General features: G+C 35.7%; 1 protein-coding gene across 7 annotated transcripts in view; it reads right to left on the reverse strand.

Annotated features, from left to right (window-relative positions):
- LOC117233040 (small conductance calcium-activated potassium channel protein) overlaps positions 1-22813 on the reverse strand; it is a 235997-nt gene that overhangs the window by 18103 nt on the left and 195081 nt on the right. For all 7 annotated transcript variants that reach the window (XM_033492925.1, XM_033492924.1, XM_033492923.1 and 4 more), the window contains one exon: positions 17292-17387. In XM_033492925.1, coding sequence (XP_033348816.1) covers positions 17292-17387 — 96 coding nt within the window. The remainder of the gene's footprint in view (positions 1-17291; positions 17388-22813) is intronic.

Consider the following 22813-nt stretch of genomic DNA (forward strand, 5'->3'; position numbering starts at 1 on the left):
GAATCAATGATTCTTACTATGAAAAGGAAACACGCTATAAGTCAACCTGGAATCCCGATCAAAGGCAAGACATTAATCTCTCTGTATCAAACATGAAGCCATTAATCCTTCTCAACTTCTCTCCAATTCCACTTATACCTCTTCATTCGCGATTCAATGACGGCTATTGGTCATCAACTAACATCTCTGGCTTGTTGCATGCTTTTCAAGGCTATCGTCGAGGTTTTCCATTGAAATTCTTCAGTTTACAGGACGTTTCATCGTTATCAAAAATCGATGAGAATTCTGGCAACTGTTAGTTATCGAGCATCTCAATTTCCTAATAACGAGAGGAAACTCGAGCAGCGAGGAATTCAGAAAGATAGAGAGACGAGGAAAAGGGTTGAAGAGCGAGACAGAGCGAGGCACCGGTAGCGAATCGAAAATCAATAAATTTGAACTTCGCTACGAATCATGGGACATCGCGACGCATCACGCTTCCAGAGAGATTGTCTACGTCGATCAACGCGCTGCTCGAGAATAAGCTTTTCATTTCGCCGAGCGAAGTCAGGTGATCCGAGCAAATCTGCGCATGCAAATCGTTGATAAACGGCGATCAACAGGTGCTGAAAGGTCAACGGGCCATTAGGCTCAAATCCAAGCGTTCGCCACTAGGAAATGCGGACCTCGTTCTCATTCGTTTACATGGCGCGGCGCGTACTTCGACGCTTAAAATTAGACCGCTTCTCCGCCTCCCTATTTATCCCCGGACCCTATCCTCTTACTTCTCTTTGTAACGAGGAAACGTTTCATTGAGAACTGGTAATTCAACAGAAACGTGTGCTCGGTCCTATTACGTGACTTGCTTCTGTCAATAATAGTTTCGCGTTTCATCCTGATGAAACCGGTGTTGCTGATGTTTGTTTGATAGTTTGGTGCTTTGCGAACGTTGCAGGGCGTCTTCGTTAAGTAAGAAGAATTAATCTTCTACAGCCGTATGTCGCCACAATGGCGGCATTTAAAATTTGTTTTCAAAGTCGAGACACGATAAATATTTATTAACTCAAAGTTGCTTCGATCACTTGGTAATGCCACCAGAAAAGTATACCGGCCACGAAGGTGTAATCGTGATTGTTAGAGTATGTTCGAAATTTTGAGTGGTCATCCGTTTATGGCACGGACAGGCCCATTCTCTTCTTTAGGAAATTCCGAATCACATGTCCTCCCCGAGCTGCAAACCTAATGACTGAGAGGTCAGGTGAAAAACCCCGGAAAAAATCCAGCCGGAAAGGCATGATGAACGGACGAAACTCAACGGCTGGTAGGGAGAATCAGCAACGTGGGAGGACAGTTCATCATCAGACATCGTACCGTGCGGATGAAATACTTCACCCTCAACAAGATCTTAACGCCGTGTTCAGAACATCAAACGTTACCTTTATACAACAAGTGCAAATAGAGTGCTAGATTACTCTGACACTCGATCTATTAAACCTCCTCCACCTTGAGCGTTAAGTCATTTGAGGTACGCGATATCGACCGACTGGTTTAACCTGACCGGTTGCTCTTTAGTCGAGAATTCGCAACACAGTAGAGATGTTCTTTGGCGAACAAAAGTAATATCTGACACGTGACATTTTCTATTAAGACACGAAAAGAGAAAGTTACAATTGATGAAATATTTAAATTGTTGATCCGTGAAACAAAGAATCTGCCTTCATAACTGTGACGCTGCATCAAAGTATACCAGGACGGTCGAATCTTCGGTCAAGAGCTGTCGTTTCAACGCAAATATTAAACGTCAGAAAATTCATTCTTTGCTTGGAGGGCGTCTCATAGTTTCCCAAAACCTTCTTTTCGGCCGAGTTATTACGCTGTCTGTCATTCGATGCAACGTTCCCGATACACAGTTATGACATAGTACGACGTTTCGTTCCGAATTTTCAGCGAAAATATCGGGGACAAGTCGACGAGCTTTGTATGATATCGAGTGACCGTTGGCAACATTGTTTTCTTCTTATTCCTTTCTTTTTCAATAAAAACATAGGACGAAAAATTCGGTCTGTTTCGTTTGGTGATATAACAAATTTTTCTTTTATTTCTTGCGAGTGACGTTAATATTCGTGTTGTTGAACAAGTTAACTGGAAACTTAGGAAATATCATGGTTTCCATACTCGCCTTTGGAATCTGCGTTTATATTTGCTATTAAAACTCACGATATTACCTTGGAATAGTTGAATCTTATTCGTTGTACTTGGACAAAATTCTAGTGTGGTGGTATAGCGATGCTATGGAAACTTTTGCAAGTTTATGTTTTGAAACACATTTTGGAATAAACCAAACGATAAAACTTTAGTTTCGGGATTGCAGATAAAATATTTCAACTAAGAAGGGCAGATTAATCTTCGAGTGTTTACAAACGTCTATCGAAACGCATCTCTCTAACAATTAATAAAAAAACTTTTCCAATAACTTGATAATATTTCAATTTCCCATGTATATTTCGTATCGTGATCTGTACATTTCCGTCAAACGCAATCATCCGTAATTACCCAACAAACTTAACAGGAAACCGAGCAAATTGGATCGGCAACATTCCTAACCACAAAATTCTAATTGGCAACGTTTCGTCGCAATTAACGAGAAACTGTAAAGTCGAAAACACATTCTTTCTGCACTTCTTTGATGTTTCCATTAAACGTGCAAATACGGCTGAGTATACGAGGAAACCATGAAACGTACTTGATCCCTAAAAATAATCCACGAAAGTAGAAACAGCAAGGATTGTACTATGAACCGCGCTCCTGGCCGATCTCCCTTATGAATGTGTATCGTTTCAGAACAACTTGAGCTCGCTTATACGACCACAGGTAAATCGGCTTTCATGCATGCCTTCCGTCGACATTCCGCCGTCTTTTGCCGAGGATTACGTCGCAGATCCGAACGTCCACCTAGCATTACGCTTAATTAAACAATGAACGCCTGAACATGATACTGTTAGGGTCGACAGAATGATTTAACATCGTGGTACTTATTGCTGGAGCAACTAGATCATTTCCAGTTAACTGATGAACAGAAGGGTGGATTTTCCATGATTTATTATTAATAAGAATAACTGAAAAGTAGAGAACGGAAAAGGTAGGGATATTTTTGAATTCTTTATTTGACAATATTTGATGACATGCGCTGGAGTTGTTGATTTTTTCCATGTGTTACTTTTAGATTCAAATCTGAAATTCCTAAAAATTTAATATTGAATAGGTCGATTATTAAGTGCGGTAGATTTTATGGAAATTAAGAAAAGACGTGGATTCAAGGTGGTATTATTAAAAATATTAATCGCTGCTTTTCTACAGTAATTGAATGGTTACACGCGTAAAATTACGAAATATATTAAAATATTACTTTTACTAGAAACTCGTTACAAAATTATAGGCAAGTTCAAGCCCGTATAATTAACGGGAGTTCAGGAAACGTGTGAATTGCAAGGTTTATTAAATGGAAATTATGACGTAAAATACTGTTCAATAAATGTGTTTTCGAATCGTTTATATTTGTAAACGAATGAGTTAGAAACTGCTTACGTCTATGCGTTCGAACTGCCTTTTAACTCTTTTTTTCTGTCGATTTCGCTTGAAAATTGGAACGAGTTTTTCCTCTGGACGTGTGATTGACGTTTCTACGTTGTTGTGGAATATCGAAGGGTTTATTTGCGTATTGACTCTACGCACGGTTATCTCTGGTAGCCGTTCTGACACGTGACTCGCGAAAATAAAATGGTCTTCTTCTGGTAGATTAGAACAAACGACATACCGTACAAGCTTAATAAAAACATTACAAATACTTTTATACAATTACATACGTGTAATAAGTATATTATTATTAATAGATAACTTTTCGTTAAATAGTACAATTTCTTTTGTTTCATTACCAAACTTGTTAATATTATGCAAGATAATATCATCAATGCTGGTAACTTGTATTTATATCTTTTTGCAAATTTTAATTGATATACGTCAATGTAGTCGAAGCATGGACATCCAAATATAAAAGAGAGTAAAGTTTCAGGCACGTGTATAATATTTCAGGTAATTCAATAGCCTGAAAAATAAAAACTGTTAATCCGCTTTTTACTTGCCATGAATTGATAATCAATGGACCACGGAAATACAGTGCAAAATGAAAAAATTACAACTACTACTTATTTTCCTGGATTTCAGCCAGGTTTAGTGATGTTTTCTTCGATTTTAATCAAATTCAAAACAATATGCATATCCTAATCCATTATACAGAATACAATAGATAAGATTTTCAATCGGATACGTTGCGTATTTCCACCATATATTTCATAAACAAGGTTTCGCTATTGTGCATTCCATGGGAAATTGATGTCCGTTTTTTAAAATTCGAATATTACATTCTCGATAAAACGCTCGAAGGCTCGATAAAAAGATTTAAATCCGTGAAACCACAATTCCATAAAACACTTACAAACAATAAAACATAAAACACTTAAAAAAACAATGAAAAAGATCGGCTTTCGGTAATTGAATTTCGCGTTTCTTTATAATTATTTAAACGTTAAAATTTTAAATTCATACAAGAGATAATTTCCAAAAGCGTATAAGTATGTATCACATGGATGATTTCTATCAAAATTCTTTGATACAATTTTTTATTCAAAACAAATATGTTAATCAGAATATTTCTAACAGAAGCGATCTCCCTTAAATTTCTCGATTCTTATTAGGATAAAAAACTGGGGAAAATTGGGAAAAGTTACTAAACTGCATAATTACCAAAAAGAAGAAAATTGACGAGAATCCTTCGTAATACGAACGCTTCATTTCCAACATATGCATCGAACGAGCATTTCGAACACGAACACGAACACGAACACGAACACGAACACGTACATTTCAATATAAATCCTACGTGATTGCATCGAAAAAATAGATTATCTTCTTATCGAGTGAGCATTCGCGAAAGTGGAGATCGCCAGGCGTGACGCTCGGACATCCAAGGAATTAAATTCAAATTTCAACGGAGTATCCTGGTTAAGCCGTCCCACGAGATTATCGTGATCTCGAAGAATCGCGTGCAGCGTACCCATTAAAATTTGCAATAACGGGGATCGTTTGCAGTATACAACGCTCGTTGCTCTCGGATTAGTTAGTTACTCTTACAGGCGGGGCTCGTGAACCGGTTACGTAGCAAGAATCGAATCGGTTTACGACTGGCCCTTATGTAAACCTGCGAAACGCTCGATTTGAAACGCATGGAAATGGCTGAGGTTATCAAACATCGTCAGGAATTCGTTCGTTCTACATGGAACTTCCCTCGAGTTGGTTTTCACAGATCGTTGGCGGAGGAAGAATCTCCGAGGCAAACACGTTTCTGGGAACGAGGGAAGATAAAATAATTCAAAATTTTCGTCTTCTTTTCACATTTATTCAAAAGAATGACAGAATATTGATAAAATATCGTGAAATATTTATTTCACTCGCGTTCTCCTTATTTCAATATAATAAATGTAACATTTCGTATAAACAAAAATCTTTTTACAAATACAAATTATGAGATTAAAGATGGATAACATGTAAATAAATTTACAAAATTCTTTTAACAGTGCAACATTAAGAATTAAAGGATTAATACACCAATATATAAATGATTAATACTATTTCTTAATTATAGCAAAGATAAAGAGAATTATTCTAACATTTCCCTGTTCGCTTTTTAATTACTACTAGTTATTTTTAGTTGATGGAAAGAGATGTTAAAATGCTTGCCAAGTTCAAAGGGTTAACACGGGAAACCGCGTCAGGATACGCCTATTCAACCGAGAACATGGCTCCCAAGGGGAATGAATAAGTTGCCTCGTCACGACGAAAAATGAGTATCTGATAACGGGTAATAGACATGTAAAAGAGTCAGCTATGAAAAATGTTGACACACTCCTCGTGGGAATGTATCGTTTTAACGGAGCGTTAAAATACAGTTGGCAGATACTCAAAAAGCGATCACAGCGTTGCTGGAAATCAACAACGCGATGTTTAGCAAAGCAAATAATTATATGGACCGTATGTACGCAGTAACGTTCGACGATTTTCTCGTGTTGAGATCGACGTTTCAAAAAATTGGTTCACAGGGTCTGTATTCACGCTCTTTGATTACCGACGTTTTCGAAATCGCTCGCTGGAAAACGTGATTTTAATTGCACCGAAGAGAGTGTACCAAATCGTTGCATCCGATATCGACACACAATTTATGTTTGCGTCGGTTCTCGTCAACAGCGTTGGCCGGGTCGATCGCGCGTAGGAAATCGACGAAATTAATTTTATGGTGAATGCAAAGTTTCTGCAAACATTTCACGGCAAGTGTAATGGGTTTGCGTCAGTTTTACTGGAATTTCACTATCTACACTGATAGTCTTTATCGCTTTCATAAAGTCCAGACTTGGCGGAATTTTCTATCGGTTGGGTTGGACGAAAAATCAATATTTCTCTCTCGCTCTCAATAATAGAACCTTCTCTTTCGATCTCTTTGCTCTCTTAAATTTCTTCACTGATTTGAAAGAAAAATTCGAGCATCCTGGAAGAAAAAGTTTCTGAGAATCTCACGACCGACGATCGAATTTCCTTTCTTGGTGAAATATTTTTCATCCGTCGAATATGGATGAAAGTTTCGGTAACGTGACTCATTGAGCGCGACCGTCTAAGTAAGAAAATAGGTCTGCGAGATAAAGACTGAAGAAGAAGATATATCGCGAGGTTTTGAATAGCGGTCTCTCAACGGAAGTTGGGATCTTAATATGGTAGCCTAGGGGCTGTTCGAATGTCTTCCCTTTGATGTGGATTCACGAAGCGCACAAAGGGATCAAACGCAAAGAAGTACAGAGCAACTTTAAACTCCTGTAAACTATGTTAAATTATTTTCTCATTAATTTAGTGAAATATAGATTGGTATTAAATATGCGCTTAATTTTAATGTAATATTGGAATTTTTAATAAGTAATTTTGCACGCATTTTGTAACAAACCACCGTCGTTCTTGACAAGATGACGATTATACCTACAAGGGTATAACATTGTTAGTTATTCAAAGTAAGACCAAGCAAGTTATGTCAGCAAAGTGACAATCGATACTCCCAAATTGTTTTAATATATTTAAGGAACCAATAATTTCAATGTATGATTTTGATAAAATTTTTTAAACAATGATTATTCAGTCAAAGCTTTCAGCAATGCATCCAAAAGATTTATCATGCATTATCTTTAGAGAAAGGGAAAAGAAAAGAAAGAAGATAAAAATGGATGGTAGTTATTTTCAGAACCTAGATCCTAATTTTAAAAGGTCTAGAAAGACTGAAATATTTATAGCATTCTGATGAAATATCTTTCAGTTTAAATCATGAGAGTGAATCGCGCAATGCTTGGTTGGTGTCTGTGCAGTTTCTATAAAATATTTTTGTTGAGAATTTTGGATCTTAATAGCCGAAATAATGGTATAACAACACTAAATTTACACTTAGAATTCATATTAGAATAGTTATATATTTATTTGATAAGCGATTTCAAAGATATTCATCGATACACACTTGCGCGCGTCTTAGCACTTTGAACAGTTTACATTCATCTATTCTCGAGACGCCGCGCACACACATATACTTCCACACACTGATATTCACGTACAAATATTACTACTACGCATCTAACCTAGTCTAGCACATAAAATTATACATATCTCAATAATTTTAATACAATTTCTCTATCCGCACAAAATAACATGTATATTATTTTATTTATGCTTTTTAATAATATCACGTTCAACCAGCTTGTAGATATTATTTCACTTCTTGGCCCTTAATGAGCGAAAGCACAAAAACAGCCCGGCAATTTACGAAGTGGTTTGGTAGAGTGGCGAAAAAGTGGCTCGACCCATTTCGACGTAGTTATTACAAAGTTAAGGAGTGCACTTGACGCTCTACTGGTGAGAAAGAAATCGCGAGCCAAATAGGCATGAATTGAGAAGATAAATTTCCATCGATTACGCGGTAGGATTTAATGGCAGCCTCATCTATGGAAAAATAGGTCGAAATGAAGGTACGATTCCGCTATAGTTAAAACGTTCCCGCTGACTTACCGAATCGTTCGATAAACGTCATTTACGATCGAGTTCGGTCGCTGACTGTATTTTGTACATTACTTACGCAACAGCTTGCTCGGATTACATGATCGCGCAGGGAAGTGGGATAATGAAAACCCAACGAATCACTCGTTAATGAATACTAATCGACACGAATATTGTCACAGTCAACTTAAAATTGGAAACTTAAAACTTGAATCCCTGACCATGATTGTCCACTTTTCAAATTATTACAACAAACATGGTGATTATTTCCTGAATAATTATTTTGGTATGAAATTTTGTATTAATTAATTGCTACCTATAACGATCCTCTAATTGTAACGAGTAGACAAATGAGGCGTAAAACGCAATAGTACATTGTACTGTATAAACACTATAAAATATCCCTTTACAGTGTAGAATATTTGTCTTTTGTCCCTGTAGGTTTTATGCGGTAGTTTATACGCTATTTTCCTTCATAACGTCTCGTAAAGCTTTAATGTAAAGCGATTTAAATATCCTTTTAATACAAGGGGATCCCATTGAATTCCCTTTAAGCTTGAATCTTAGATGCTCTTATTAAATATTTATTTAAAACCTCCGTTCCAATATCGTATCTCACATATACCGTCTTTTACGACGTAAGAATAAATTAACTCTAAAATTTCTATTTTGTATAAAAGTCTATTTTTTAATCTGAGCGGATGAGAAAATTGTTTTTATTAAACGGTCGTTAATTACTCGTAAAGTAGTTGTGAGTAAATGTAATCAAAAGCATCAGAAGATGTATCGCAAAATTAATTTATTGGATGAAGAAAATTCCGCTTCCTCTTCACACGAACGACTTTTGAAACGTCGATGAAAACATTCTTTTCCGTATCCCGAGGTGGCAGACCGTCACTCGACATGAATATTCTAATAGTAGCAATTGTCGACTCTTCTTATGGTAGAAAGTTTCTTGTAATCCTCGAGCAAATTGAATGAAACTACCCATTAAAGTCCGTAATAAATGTTACGTTACCGATAGTTTATCTCCGTATACTGATATCCATCTTAGATTTGTTTTGTAGGATCAATTTATTGTAAACGTTCGAACTCGAATTGACTGTCGAATCGCTTTTATTTCGTTGTCAATAAAATCGCGATTGGAAGATTCGAAACATATTTTTAATTAATATTTTGAAATTCATCGGATGATCGATGGTTATTAATTAGAATATTCTTCTAGCTAGAGAGAGTTGAAAATATCCTCATCAATCGTGTATTGATCAATCAAAATTGACGAATCTCTAACGTTTTTGTTTCAAACTAAAATTTAAATTCGAAGCTTAACAAGTACGTACACTGAATTTTGATTGGTAAAAGGTATCGTGAGAAGTGACGTGTTATTACACGATCAAACAATTTGTAATATTCTATTTTTTCTAACAGGTTTACAACTTTTTTTTTGTTAGAATTTCGATTATCGATAATTGAATTGTTACACCTTTGAAATTCTAGTAATATTGAAAAAAATATTGACCACTCTGGTAAAATGTTAAATATATCTTACTTGGAAAAAAGATCTACATCGGAAAGTTTCTGAATTCCTCTCATAAAATCTTGAAACACCGAATTTCACTTAGCAGCATGAAGCAATTTGCCGCGAAGGAGAGCACAAGAATTTGTGAGATACTTGTTCTAAAAAAAAAAAAAAAAAAAAACGGACTTCCTAATGGAGCTAAGCTTCTGAATACCGATGTTAGCATTCCTGTAACATTTTCTCGATGTCACGCCCAGCACACCGAATTAAATGTAATCTTCTCCTTCTGTATTTTTTTAAAGGCGAAGGAAATCGTATTTTCCGGCGTGAATTCTCCGTCTGCATTGTTCGCGATCCTTTTTTGCAAATTCTTGCACTGACGTATGTTTTCTCTCTGGCTGGATTTATGCGAAACGTTTCCGAAACCCGGCGAAAATCGACTTACTTCTCGAGATTGCGATGGAATTCTCTGATCGCCGTGGGACGAACCTGCTTTGCCAGGATTAAAAATAAACAATTTCGAATGGTACGATTAAACGAAACGGGAGAACGTTCCTCGTGGCTTCTTCTGAAACAACACAGGAACGCAATCTTCTTGAAGGAATTGCTACCAATTCTCTTAGATTTTTAATAATGCATTGCTACACCTTGCATGTTCTTGGCATAGATTTAAGAAAAAGAATTCCAGGCTTTTAGGGAGAGTCGCTCGGTTTGCGGAAAAATACGCTATTGCCAGGATACCTCTAGAGAGTTAAGGGATGCTTATAGAGGAAAATTCACTCCGTGGTGCGTTCTAATAGTTTTAAATTGCGGTTCTATGTCGTTGTGATATATTCCCTTCCTATATGATTTTCTTTTATTTCATTTTATTCCTTTTTTTGTTACTCTCTCTTAATAAATATTATAACGACTACCGTATTTTCGGTATTTTATCCGCCTTTGGATATTACAATATTTTTACTAAAGATTCAGTTTAGTTATAACATATGGAATATTCAATTTTTTACGCGTTTTTTCCATACTTCATTGAATTCTAGAAAGTAAAGAAAATTGCGATCATATATGTATATAGAAGAGAGAATTCTCAGTTTTTAAATGATATATATTTACAAACATAAACATTGGAAGAGAAGATGGATTTAGAAGACTGATATAATAAAGTCGGATATTTTTTGTTACAACCTAATAAATGTTTTTGGCAGTTTTCTGATATACATATAGGTTTGTTGGAACTTCGTCTTTTCCTTATTCCAAAGGTAAAAGAGGTTGAAAGATGATGAAAACCACTGTCGATTCAAGCTGCGTATCACTCGCATGCACTCTTTGTCGATTTAACGCGAAGCATGGACAGGCGTGAAGATGGTCGATTGGTCGAGAGTGGCTGTCATGCGCGTTATTACATCTGCTGTGTTTCAAGGAACGAATAGAGAAGTATATCAAAAAGTTTTATCGATTCTTTGTGCTCGTCGTTTCCTGTGATTCTAACGTTGGCACTTTGTCTGCTTATCTTCGGAAACCATGACATTTTTTTGACATTATTACACTTTACATTGTATAAAGTACCGCTGTCGAACATTGGGAGGAATGTCTTTTTATTAAGAAAAAATGTTCGATGGTGAATATTTTTAAGTTTAAGACAATTTCCAACTGTGCTAATATTAACGAAGTGGCAAGGAAATAATTCCAATGATCTTTCATGAACATTAATTGACGAATCACCAATTAAACTGAAGTTGGAAACACGTTTGGCATCATTACAGGAAGGTTTCACAAGTCTACAAGTTTGATTTGATATTATCGATGAAATTTTTATGTTGCACTATATATTGATAGGAAGAAACGTTCGATATTCAACATTGTTTTAATTTAAAACAATATTAAAGTCCGTTAATTATTATCTGTACCAGTGTATTAAATATTGTTTATAGAGTCATCGAAACTTGTAAAATGGCAAAACAGTAATTACGATAGTTATATATGAATATTACTTATAACGAATCACCAATTAAGGAACCTCTCGAGATTATTTAAAATTTTAATTATCAAAGTTATTCCCAGCGGTATATCATTATAGTAAAAAGTTAAACTAGTTAAAGGACACGCTCTGTTGGCTGGTTAAACAAAGTTCGTTTTATCGTTTATAGTAGAAAATCACATTGGACCGTTAATTACTATTAATTCGCAGCACTAACTAAAATAGCTTATATGCTGTAACGCGATTATAATTTCCAAGTACAGCAGCGTTTTCAGTGAAGGGGAAACAACCGTGAACCGATCAGGCCTTTTTGTTTTATCAGCTAAACTGATTGTCTATCTGCCAAAATGTCGAGAGATTCATCATGGCAGCTTCAATTCCACTCGTCGAAGCAGTAAAACAAACGCCAATGGCAGGTGTTCGTTTCTTTCTGATCTAATTACCATCTTTTTCCATTTTTTGTTTTTAAAATCCAATTAATGAACATTAGTATTAAATATCATATATAAATTATAGATATTTCTACATTTATGAAATTTCTATATTTATTTATGTAACAATATTAATATCTTCAGAAATTAATAATAGTAAGTATCATTTATACCAGAAACCACTTATTTTTATGTAACAGTACGAATTTTAAATCGAGAGTTTCAAAACGAACAATTACAAATTTCCGAACTTTTCGTCCTGCCATCGCAATGTCAGTGCGTATTACGTCAGTTGGCCGGTCTCAGCTCGAACATTTAAAAGCCAAGATAAATATTGACAGCAAGGAGAGATGTTAGACTGGATCGTTTGACTTGCTTCTCAACCCTTTGTCGAAACCGTGTTTACACAGGCTAACAGACCATTCTTAATTTCAAACTTCGTCTCACTATCGAGGTGGTTGTGCATCACGTTACATGCAAACATACTAAATTCATAAATCCCTATCGATTCGGTGTCGTGATTTTATCGCGTGATTTTATGATTACAATTTGCTATTGAACGTGAAATGAATTGAGTTTGAAAATTAAGAAGTGTGATGTGCAATTGGTGTTGAATGAAGGTTGAAATTTTTTCATCGAGTAGAAGATAGAGAAAGATGAAGATGCACTGACGTATACATAATTAAGTACTATAAACTTTCGAGTTAAGTGTTATGAACTTCTTAACTAGCCTGTATTAAGGCATTAGGAGGAGCACTATACTTATACCGAACACAGTGTAGATGAGATTCTCTATGGGAGATTTTGAGTTAGTTACGTTTATCGTGTTATGTTTTACTCGACTTATATAATTTAAAATGGAAATCGTATCTTCTGGAAAGTTGAGAATAGAGCCTGCTAACTTATTTTCTTGCGCATAAAATAATCTGGCTTTATATGCAAGGTAAGACACGTAAGTTGTATTATTTTCTTTAAAATCTTGAACAATTTTTTAATGATAGAAAAATTCGATTAAGTTCGAGAAAAATGCCAAGAAATTCTCTTTTCTGATTTGTTAATACGAGAGTAAGATCAAGAAGGAGTAGGGTTAAATTAATTATTCACTCCGTTTCCACGTGACGCGCCTGATACATTACACTCTACCACACGTTTAAACTATCCCTGTATCTCAGTTTCACATTTCCCCACGCACGACGGCTTCCGGATCGATCAATCAAATCGCGAATCTCTACCGAAAGTCTTCGCAAATGGTACCGTTTGACCACGGATTGTTGACCGAGATATTCGAGTCCCTCTCTCTGTTAAACGAGCTCGTGCGATAATGCAATTCATTCTGCATGATATACGATCGAGAGATTAGCCCGATAGGGATTCGAAGAAACCTGACCTGTTATCGCGACCAGCAACGTACCACGCGTCTGACTTATGACGGCTTATACCACTTACGGGTGAATTCTGCGATCAGTAATAACCGGTCTATCATCAATTACAGGTGAGGATTCATCAGGCTTACGATAAGAGGGGCAAACTGCCTTCGACTGGACGAATCAGATACTCGAAATCAGAGGAATCTTGTGACACGCATATAAATTAGTCGATACTGAATCTTCGAAATTGTATATTGTTCTAGAGGAATGTTATCCATCAGAAATTTCTTTGTGTGTTTTGTGTGAAGGTAGTGGGATTTTGAGTAAAAAGTTGAATAGAAGAGTTATGTAGAAATAAATGATCTTTCAGAGTGAATTTGATAACGATGGATAAAAACGAAAGTAATACCGTTAATATCGTTTTACAGAGAATATTTAGTTTTTATTTTAGTGTATGGTTTATTCGAGTCCAAATTTTGCTTATATTTGGTTTATATAATATTAGTATATTATATATTGCTATGCAAGTTTCTACTATTCAGTAAATACGTGTCTGACCAAGAATAGTGCTCATCTGCTCGTTTCTTTGGCCTTTCTATGATATGTATTCCTTCTGACATTTTCGTATGCAATTTATATGTTAATTCACTGTATGCGTATTGTATGCCACTGTATGTTACTCTAACACTGTTTTCTACTACACAGGTTAGTATTAGTCATTTACTCTGGAATATACTTGTATCATATTTTGTAAAAATCTCAACGTTTTCTCCATTTTGCAATAAATTTCTCTCGGCCAATTTTCCAGCAGATCCATCCCCATCAGCGGAATCGGTTCACCAGTAGTGGTTTACGAGGCCTCGATCTCGTTTATCAGTCCGCGTAACAGACGCAGTTTCGCTGGAATCGCGTCGTTTCGCGGTATTATGCCGGCAAAGCGTGCACCGGCGCACGATAACGCAATTAGAGTACCGGCCTCGATGCGTTCGTCATCGTGAACAATTTGCAATTTTCTCACGAGCGTAGTGGCAATCGAGTTAACCGCGCGATTCCCTGTAACTCGATAGAAATTCAGGCACGTAAAACGCAGCCGTTATCATAGCTACGCTGTTCGTAATCGCGATAGCAACTAGTTTCCGACCAAGTTACCAATTATTACGTAAAATTAACGGTTTCATGAAATTCATGAGCCTTTTTCCTGCTTAATTTTGCGCCTGACAGAGTCACGTAGATCCGATAGATCTTACGACAGGATACGTCGACATTTCTTAGATTAGGTTTAGGGTTAGATTTGTGGCGTAGGATCGTGTTCCATTACAACACCAACGAAGGGTTCGTAGCAAAACCAAACCTTTAAAATTTATTTATTTTATTATTGATCCCTCTATTAATTCACTCATTTCTTGAAAACTATGTTGTATCACTTCTTTCGCTAATTCTCCCCATAACGAAGCTTCATGTTTCGAATATTTATGAAAAAATGAATCGATCCATAATGTCTGGAACACCAAACTGTACAACCCAGCCAGCAGTATAACCATGGTTATTGCACCTTCGAAAATGATGCCGTTGCGTTTGGACCTCGTTGTATTAAGACATAAAGCGGAATCTGTAACTCTAGCCCGGTTTAGTACTAAACCACGCCGATACGACGTGGAACGATTTTGACGATTCGCAATCGAGTTGACAGTGTTCGGCTTGCATGGCAGTGCACACAGCGATTTGCTTTAATGCTGCGGTATAAAAGCGGTGGCATTGCCGTGGATATTATCTCACCAATGCCGCCATATGCATAGACTAGACAGAAACAGAGAGAATCCGTTTCAAATAATCACGGTCTGCGTTAATAACGGTGAAATTTGTCGGGCATCTAGCGATTCGAAGAACCATAAAATCGCGGCTTATTGGCCCGGTTCGTTGAGTGGTATGAGGCGGATGAAAATATAGTCGTTCTTCATGAAAATTCATGTCGGTCAACGCGATCGACGATTTTAACGAGCCAGTCGCTCCCATTGTCGTACGGATTTGCAATAAACGTATGGTTCTCCCGTATTTTAGTTATGTCCGAATTATATCGAGTAACTGCGGCTGATTCGCGATTCGTTGGTTCATACACGAAATTTTAGATGTTTCTGACCATTCATTCGTTGCTGGAATATTTTCACGGCATCTGAGTGAAATGCGGATACGCAAGCACGATGATATTGGAAGAAAACGAAAGAATATTATGATTCGTAAGAATTAAGCTTCATTTCAACTTCTTCATATGGGATCTGATAAATATATTGTTTGTAAATCATTATATTTAATATGATATAACAATTACTTTAGAACTCTAATTACGTACCTATAATAAAAAAGGTATTAGTAACTGCCTAATTTTTTCTACATTCCGAACTCTGTGAATAATTTTGTAATTCACCGCATTTCAGTATAACATAATTTAAATGCATAAGATTGAGTGGTCAAGCTATTACGTTGCAAGCAATATATAGTTTGTCATAATGTTATAAATATGTCAATTATTTGAAATTTTTTTAAACTATAGAATCTACATGGACAAAAATATTAAGCGAACTTATGGAATTCTCTCTTTCATAACCAAGATATTAAATGAAAAAAGAATTCGATGATATAAATAGATTGAAAAAATGTATATATGAAGTGTTGTGTTAACACAATGTCTATCCTTCGTAGTTAAAACGAACAACCTATTTAACAGCAGATCGATAGTAATATCGATTATGCCTGTACGTGTCATGAACTATAAGTAGTTAATTTTCCCGTATGTCGACAATGATTTAGATAGGCAGAAAATCAGGGTTGCTTCACGAGGGTTGGAAAGTTGATGGAAAGCTCAATTCCGTTCGACATCCAGTCATTGAAGTTTCATTTACTTACCGGCTCGACAAATTATCGTACTATCAACTATTTATACTTTACCATGGTATCGTCGCTTCGTATTACTTTTGTGTCGATGGAATTTCACGGTCATTAATCAGATTTAATCATGAGAGGAGGAGGAAAGTAGGCGGGAAACCGGAAAATTAGTTTTCTATCAATTGCTCGATTAATCATCGTTAACTCGTAATTTGGGGTTGGTACACGACGCGTGCTTAACAGGCGTGTCGATTTCACGCACCTGCGTGACTTCTTTGATTACCCTCGAAAAGCCACGCCGATTAATTTGTCCGCTCAGCTGGCAAACATCACTGCTACTTTGCTTTCTTCTTTTCATTAAATTTATAAAGCATAGGATGTTGCAAACGTTCTTCATTGTGACTTTCCATTCCACACATCTGTTAGTCTTCTTGAAATTTTGTATCGATTTGAGATGAAATATTAATTAAGAAAATAGACAACTGCCAAACTAAAAAGACAAGAGAACTTATGAAATAACTTACTAGAATATTTATAGAAAATATAATATTGTCGATTTGAACTTTCAACTGTTAATTTTCTTGAAATGTACTCTTGTTAACGATTAAATACTAATTGAGAAAATAGACAATCAAAAGTGTTAGAATTACCCGAATAGATTAATTCTCACATGCAACAATTTCTTCAGTAAATAAGCAATCTTCTTGCAATTTGTTTGAGAAATAAAACATACATCCGTGACATAGGAAACGTCGATAAAGGTGTAGTAAAGGGTAGAACGCTAGAATATAGAGCGAGACGAGATCAAGACATTTCTTCCGCTCTGAAAGACAGTCAACGCGTTCCGCTTTCTGAAATGAAACCCCACAGGTGTGTGCAAACGCCACGGGTTTATATCGTATGGCCTTTTTCCACGTTCGTTTGGTGGAGGCAACGTCCACGGATAGATTGTTTACATGCACGCTACAAGGACGTAACATCGAGCCTATTGGATTTTTTATACGCACCTGAACTTCTAAGGCATGGTAAGCAAATATGAGGCCAATCAGTATCACAGTAGACACAGAGATCAGGGTTTTCAGTGCTGTCGAGTAAAACGAGGCCTGCAACATAAAACGTTGTCCTCGTAAATCCCAGTTCCGCCATTTAAACCATACATATCGCCTTTATTCTACTATCTCCTCTCTAAATGTTTTCTAATAAAAGTAGGATATTATTCGGTAGGAAATCTGCAAACGTGGGTTCATATACGTTAATTTCTTTATTAACTGTAATTCTTCGAGCAATTTTTCTCCTTTCCTCTTTTTGAAAAAATATCTGATATGAGAGAGAATTTGTTTCTTAAGAAATAATAAATAAATATTCATATTTTATGCATAACAGACACAATTTCGTTATTTATTCACCATAAACAAGAATTATTTTAGCTACTGCGTTACTGGATAAGGTAATATACGCTACAAAGTTGAATTCGTTCAGTTAAGCACTTTGTTGGGAAAGTTTCGAGCGAGTTCGGCAGGTACCAAACTATAGGAAAACTAATTTTTAATGCAATTTTTACGGCGAACGATATGGTACACGCGACTATTTGACATCGCGCCCATGTTCTGCCAATAATTCGCAGAAATTTTGTGCAAGCACAGATTCATGCGATTATAAAAGGGGAAAAAAGGCGAAATGGTCGTCGGAAAAAATTCATGCTGTCAATGACACGACGATAAGAGAAATAGCTACCACGTAGTATGTGTTTTCCTGAGTGTCGTGATGTTTGCTATAAATCTTGCAAATAGAAATAAAATAAAAGAGAAAGTTCCAAGACAAAAATGTAATTAGAAGTATAATTCCTTTATACATCTTAAATATCTTTTTTTAACTCTGTTATTCTATCATTTACATTTTATATTTTAATTATTGCTTTTAAGTGAGTTTCTGTAGAATGTCAACTTTAAGTTATTTCTCTCTCAAAAGTGTTTCACTTACATTATCATAATTTCTAGACCCTAAGTAAGACAACTGTCAATGTCAAATATTTTAATTTCAGATAAAACATCGTCAAACAAAATGTATTTAAATATACGTTTTGTAAAGTTCAATCCAATTACCATACTTCCATCTCAACAGGTTCGATCAATCCTCATCGTCTGTATTTCCTAGGACGTCGAACGAGAAAATTCTTCGCAAAAGAATTAATTGCAGCTCCGACGTTCGCCGTACAGCCGGAAAAAGAAAACACGCGCTCAAGCACGGGATACTGAAATATTTATGCGTTAGCGTAAAGTTGCTTATTGCTCGTAAAAGTCAAACAGGGACTGCGTTTTTTTAAAGGTGACATTAAACTCTTCCGACTGCAAGGCATGCGACATTTAGAGAGAGAAAAATGGTGAAAAAAGAAAATTCCATCCTTCCGGTTCATCTTTTCCGAAACGTCTTCCGAGTAGTGCGAAAAAGGACATGCTAACATAGCATGGAATTTCATGAATAATATTTTCCTCCTGCTATTTGTTCCTCTCAGAATCTCCCACTTCTAACTCATATTAAGGAAAAATATGATTCTCTCTTTAAGGAAGATTGTCTCTGGTATGTTATATCGTTTTAAGAACAGTGATTTTAATGAATTGTTTCTTTTAAATTGAACGCCTTTCTATTAAATATTTTATAGTGTTTATGTATAATTTCTGTATTTATGGTCCACACATCTTTGTTCTTCATTTATAGCCCCGATGGATCTTCTATGTTACGATTTCAGCGCAATAATAAATCAGAATATTATTCAGCGAAATTTCCGCGTTTAGGAAGTTATCGTACGTTACCGAACATGTACGCGTGACATCATTCAACGTTCCGCGGTATAATATTGTAGTTCGTGTGTATCATTTGCATGCTATTTGTGCCTTCTATTTATAAAATTGCATTTGCATAGATGCGATTATCGCCAGTACGCGTTACGTTGTTTAAATCGTGAAATTCGATGTTTCGTGTTATTTTTATAATCAACTGGCAGGTAACGAGGATACAAAGTTTAATTCTCATAAATATGTACGTAGATATTCGTTCACTTTCATTCTCGATTACTTGGTGAAACTGATTCAGTATGTTTCACGAAGGTAAATTGCTCCCAGCTTTTATTTGTTTCAACTTCGAACTTTCATCCTATAATCGTTACAGAGAGAAGATATTACAAAATAAATAATTAGATTTAACAATTATTTCGTATGATCTGTTTTATGAAAATTTCCAATAATTTAATAAGCAATTTTCTCATAAATCAGAGTTAAATTTCGTTTATATTGCCTTTACGATGCGATTTCCTTATGAAAATACGAATACATTTAATTAACTCGAAAAATCTATACAAATCCAGAAGAAAATTCAAGCTCTATCCATTTTTATATCTTATTTCAGTGGTATTCAAACATTATTATTTTATTATTGAATATTTTTATTATTCAAAAATATATTTTCAATGTCAACATACCTACGCTGTCGCATCAATTATAAGTAATTACGTAGCGGGCCAATTTTTGCTAAACTTGAAACAAGCAGATTATTTATTAGTAGACCGCGAATTTTTATGCATTTACGAAAAATTTGAAGATACAAAAGTGATTTGGTTTTTATCGGTTCCACGTGGTTCTACTTAACGCAAAATTACGTCTCGCCAATTTTTTCGGCGACCACAGAGATCAGTCGCAGTTCGACTTTACATTTTTGATTTAATTACTGAGAGAATACTTGGCTTGAAGTGCTTCGAGTGACTCGAGAGCTCTTTATTCAAGACCTTACGATCCTCGTCATTCCTACGTTTTAGGACTCTCCACGTCCTTCGATTTTTACTGTGAATCGATAGCTTCAAATGGGCCATTTTGTATCATTCACAGAGAAGATTTGTACAGTTTAACAGAGTATGACTGCACTGCCGCTCAAATGTCTTAGGAGAGTTATTATTTGCTTAAAAACTGAGAAAAGTAATCGTTAAAAATATGAAGAAATATCAGTCAACTTGATGCTTTGTATGACAGAAAAGCTACTTAACATGTTTAATGAATAAGATAGATAGAGGCAACCATCTCAGCAAAGGTTCAACATTTCTTGAATATATGAGGTTTAACATTGCTTCATTAAAAAAAAAGAACCCCATTTTATTGAAGAATCTCGAATGTTTCTGTTTAATTCTCTTCAATATTTGTCCGAACATTTCATTATTTTATGAGAACTCATAATACGATCTGATTAAAGCGACACTTTTTAATACTTTCAAACGTCAGGATATAAAGGCATTACGTTTGTAATAACTTGATATAAATAACGATTATCAAGGAACTCGTATAAGCAAATGTTAAAATTTTGAACCGCAATAATTCGAAGATGCAGGATCATCAATAATAATGTAATTTAATTGGTTCACGAAGCCCTAAATAGCCAGATTCAGGTTTCGTGGTAGCGATATTGTGGCTGCTGTAATAATAGGCAGTCAGTTAATTAGTTAGTTACATATAAGAGGAATATAAATTAGCCGCAGCGCGGAAATACGTTTCCGCTAGCCGTGTCCGATGATGAAGACGTCACTCTTTGATAAGATATTGATATTGAAATTAACGAAAACTGACGCGTACTGAATGAAACTTAATCAGCAAGGAAGACTGGGCCAAGTTTCATCTCCGCTGCATGGTGTACTGTGTTTTCATTCATATTAAAATTAACTTTCGATGCTTTAAACTGGCGATATTCAGAATTAAAAGAATTTTTTGAAATGTGATTACAAAATGACAGGTATCAAATTCTTTATTTTTGAAAATATACTTAAAAATACGCAGTTACTTTTCGTAAAATTATTCCATTTCCAACTAAAGTTTCATGATCTTCTGATTTTTTAACTTGACAAATTTTTATTTATCTCTTATAGTAAACGAAATTCCTTGTTAGAATACTATGTTTAACATATTGTACAACTTGTTCAAATTAATACTATCTTCCTTCGAACAATTCCTTCGAGTTATTAGTACCTTCATCAAAGGAAAGCAATTTACTAAATCTAAGAAAGTCACGCCTCTAATAGCGTAGGAAGATTTGATAAATAATAAAAGTTTGTGTCGAACAAATTTTATTGAATGTCAGTTTTCGCTTGTGAACAGGTTCGCTAATATCGTTAGGAAACTAGAGAACCTGGTCGGACCAATAAATTCGCCTGGTGGCAATGGGGCCAAAAGCTGTTATCGCGATCACTCTGGTCATCGATCGAAATCGTTCACGACATCGGCCGAACGGTCAGTTGTCTTTAAGAGGTGCTAACCCTCAATTGGATCATCGACATCGCGCATCCACGGCAAATCGCTTTGGCCCCGTTCGCCTCTGTGAATCAACTGTAACGAAACTAAAATGGATTAACGGCTGTATCTATATATTCTGTTTTATCATATACATAGTTCTCTTATAATGTCTCTAGTAATAATCAATCATAATTTCTTCCTCAATAAGCAAAGAAAAATCCAGTTATAGAGAGCTAAAGATAAATATTTTTATTATATTAAGCAGTGCACTCCCGTTAAAAACTCTTCGCATTTATTTTTAATAAAGTTTCAATATTTAACGTAGACTAAGAACTTTAAAATACAAAGACAGACTTTAATAAAATTGTTAACACATCAACTAGCTTCTTTATCGCATACAGTGTTAAACTTTTTTTAACTTCACTTTCTTTAACTTTTTAACTAACCCTTAGCTATTTTTCACTTTGTACGTAGTTTCCGCTATTATTTTGCTATTCGCTTGTATTTCGCTTTTATATAATATTAATATCTACTGTGAGATTTTCGAGCGGAAGTGTACCTGTTCATTAGAGCCATTCATGAACGAGTAGAAGCGTTCAAGAACCTAAAGTATCACCGACTGATCGGAAATCGAGTCACCAACTTCTGAGAATCGCGTTTCGGCGACTGATGCGCATGATCAGCATTCTCCTGTTAACAGTCCAATTTATCAGAGAGTCGGTTCATCGAATTGCCATTCGAGGGACGATTGTTGTCGATGTTCCAGGTGTTCCTCATAGAAATCCACCTTAAAGTAAATTTACTCATTCATCCACGAACGAGGAACTACGATGTCATGTTGCACGAAAACGAATAGAACCACGATTTTTGGACGGCGACCAAACGTTCGCTTTTCCGCTCGTTTCGTTTGTCGATAACGCCGAGAAACGTAATCCGGAGCGTGCAGAAATCTGTCACGATGCACTTTTCTGTGGTGGATTGCCGCGAAGGCAGATTATCGATTGATCCGGTGAGACGAACCCTTTGTCGTTTGATAATTTGTTTTGCCACATTATATTCTTGCCGAAGAGGAAATTACTTTTCGCCAATTGAAACGGTTTTGGTTTGGTCATTGCTTGTTAAAAGTATAAGAAATTATTGCCAAAAAGAAAATTATTTTTCGCTGACCGAGGTGATTTTGATTTAGTCATTGTTTGTAAAAGATGTGAGGTCTCTCTATAAGTATTTAGTGTATGAGATTTGTGTTATCAGCATATTGGAAA

Source organism: Bombus vosnesenskii, unplaced genomic scaffold, assembly GCF_011952255.1.
Source record: "Bombus vosnesenskii isolate JDL3184/JDL3185 unplaced genomic scaffold, Bvos_JDL3184-5_v1.1 scf7180000013294, whole genome shotgun sequence".
Taxonomy (NCBI): domain Eukaryota; kingdom Metazoa; phylum Arthropoda; class Insecta; order Hymenoptera; family Apidae; genus Bombus; species Bombus vosnesenskii.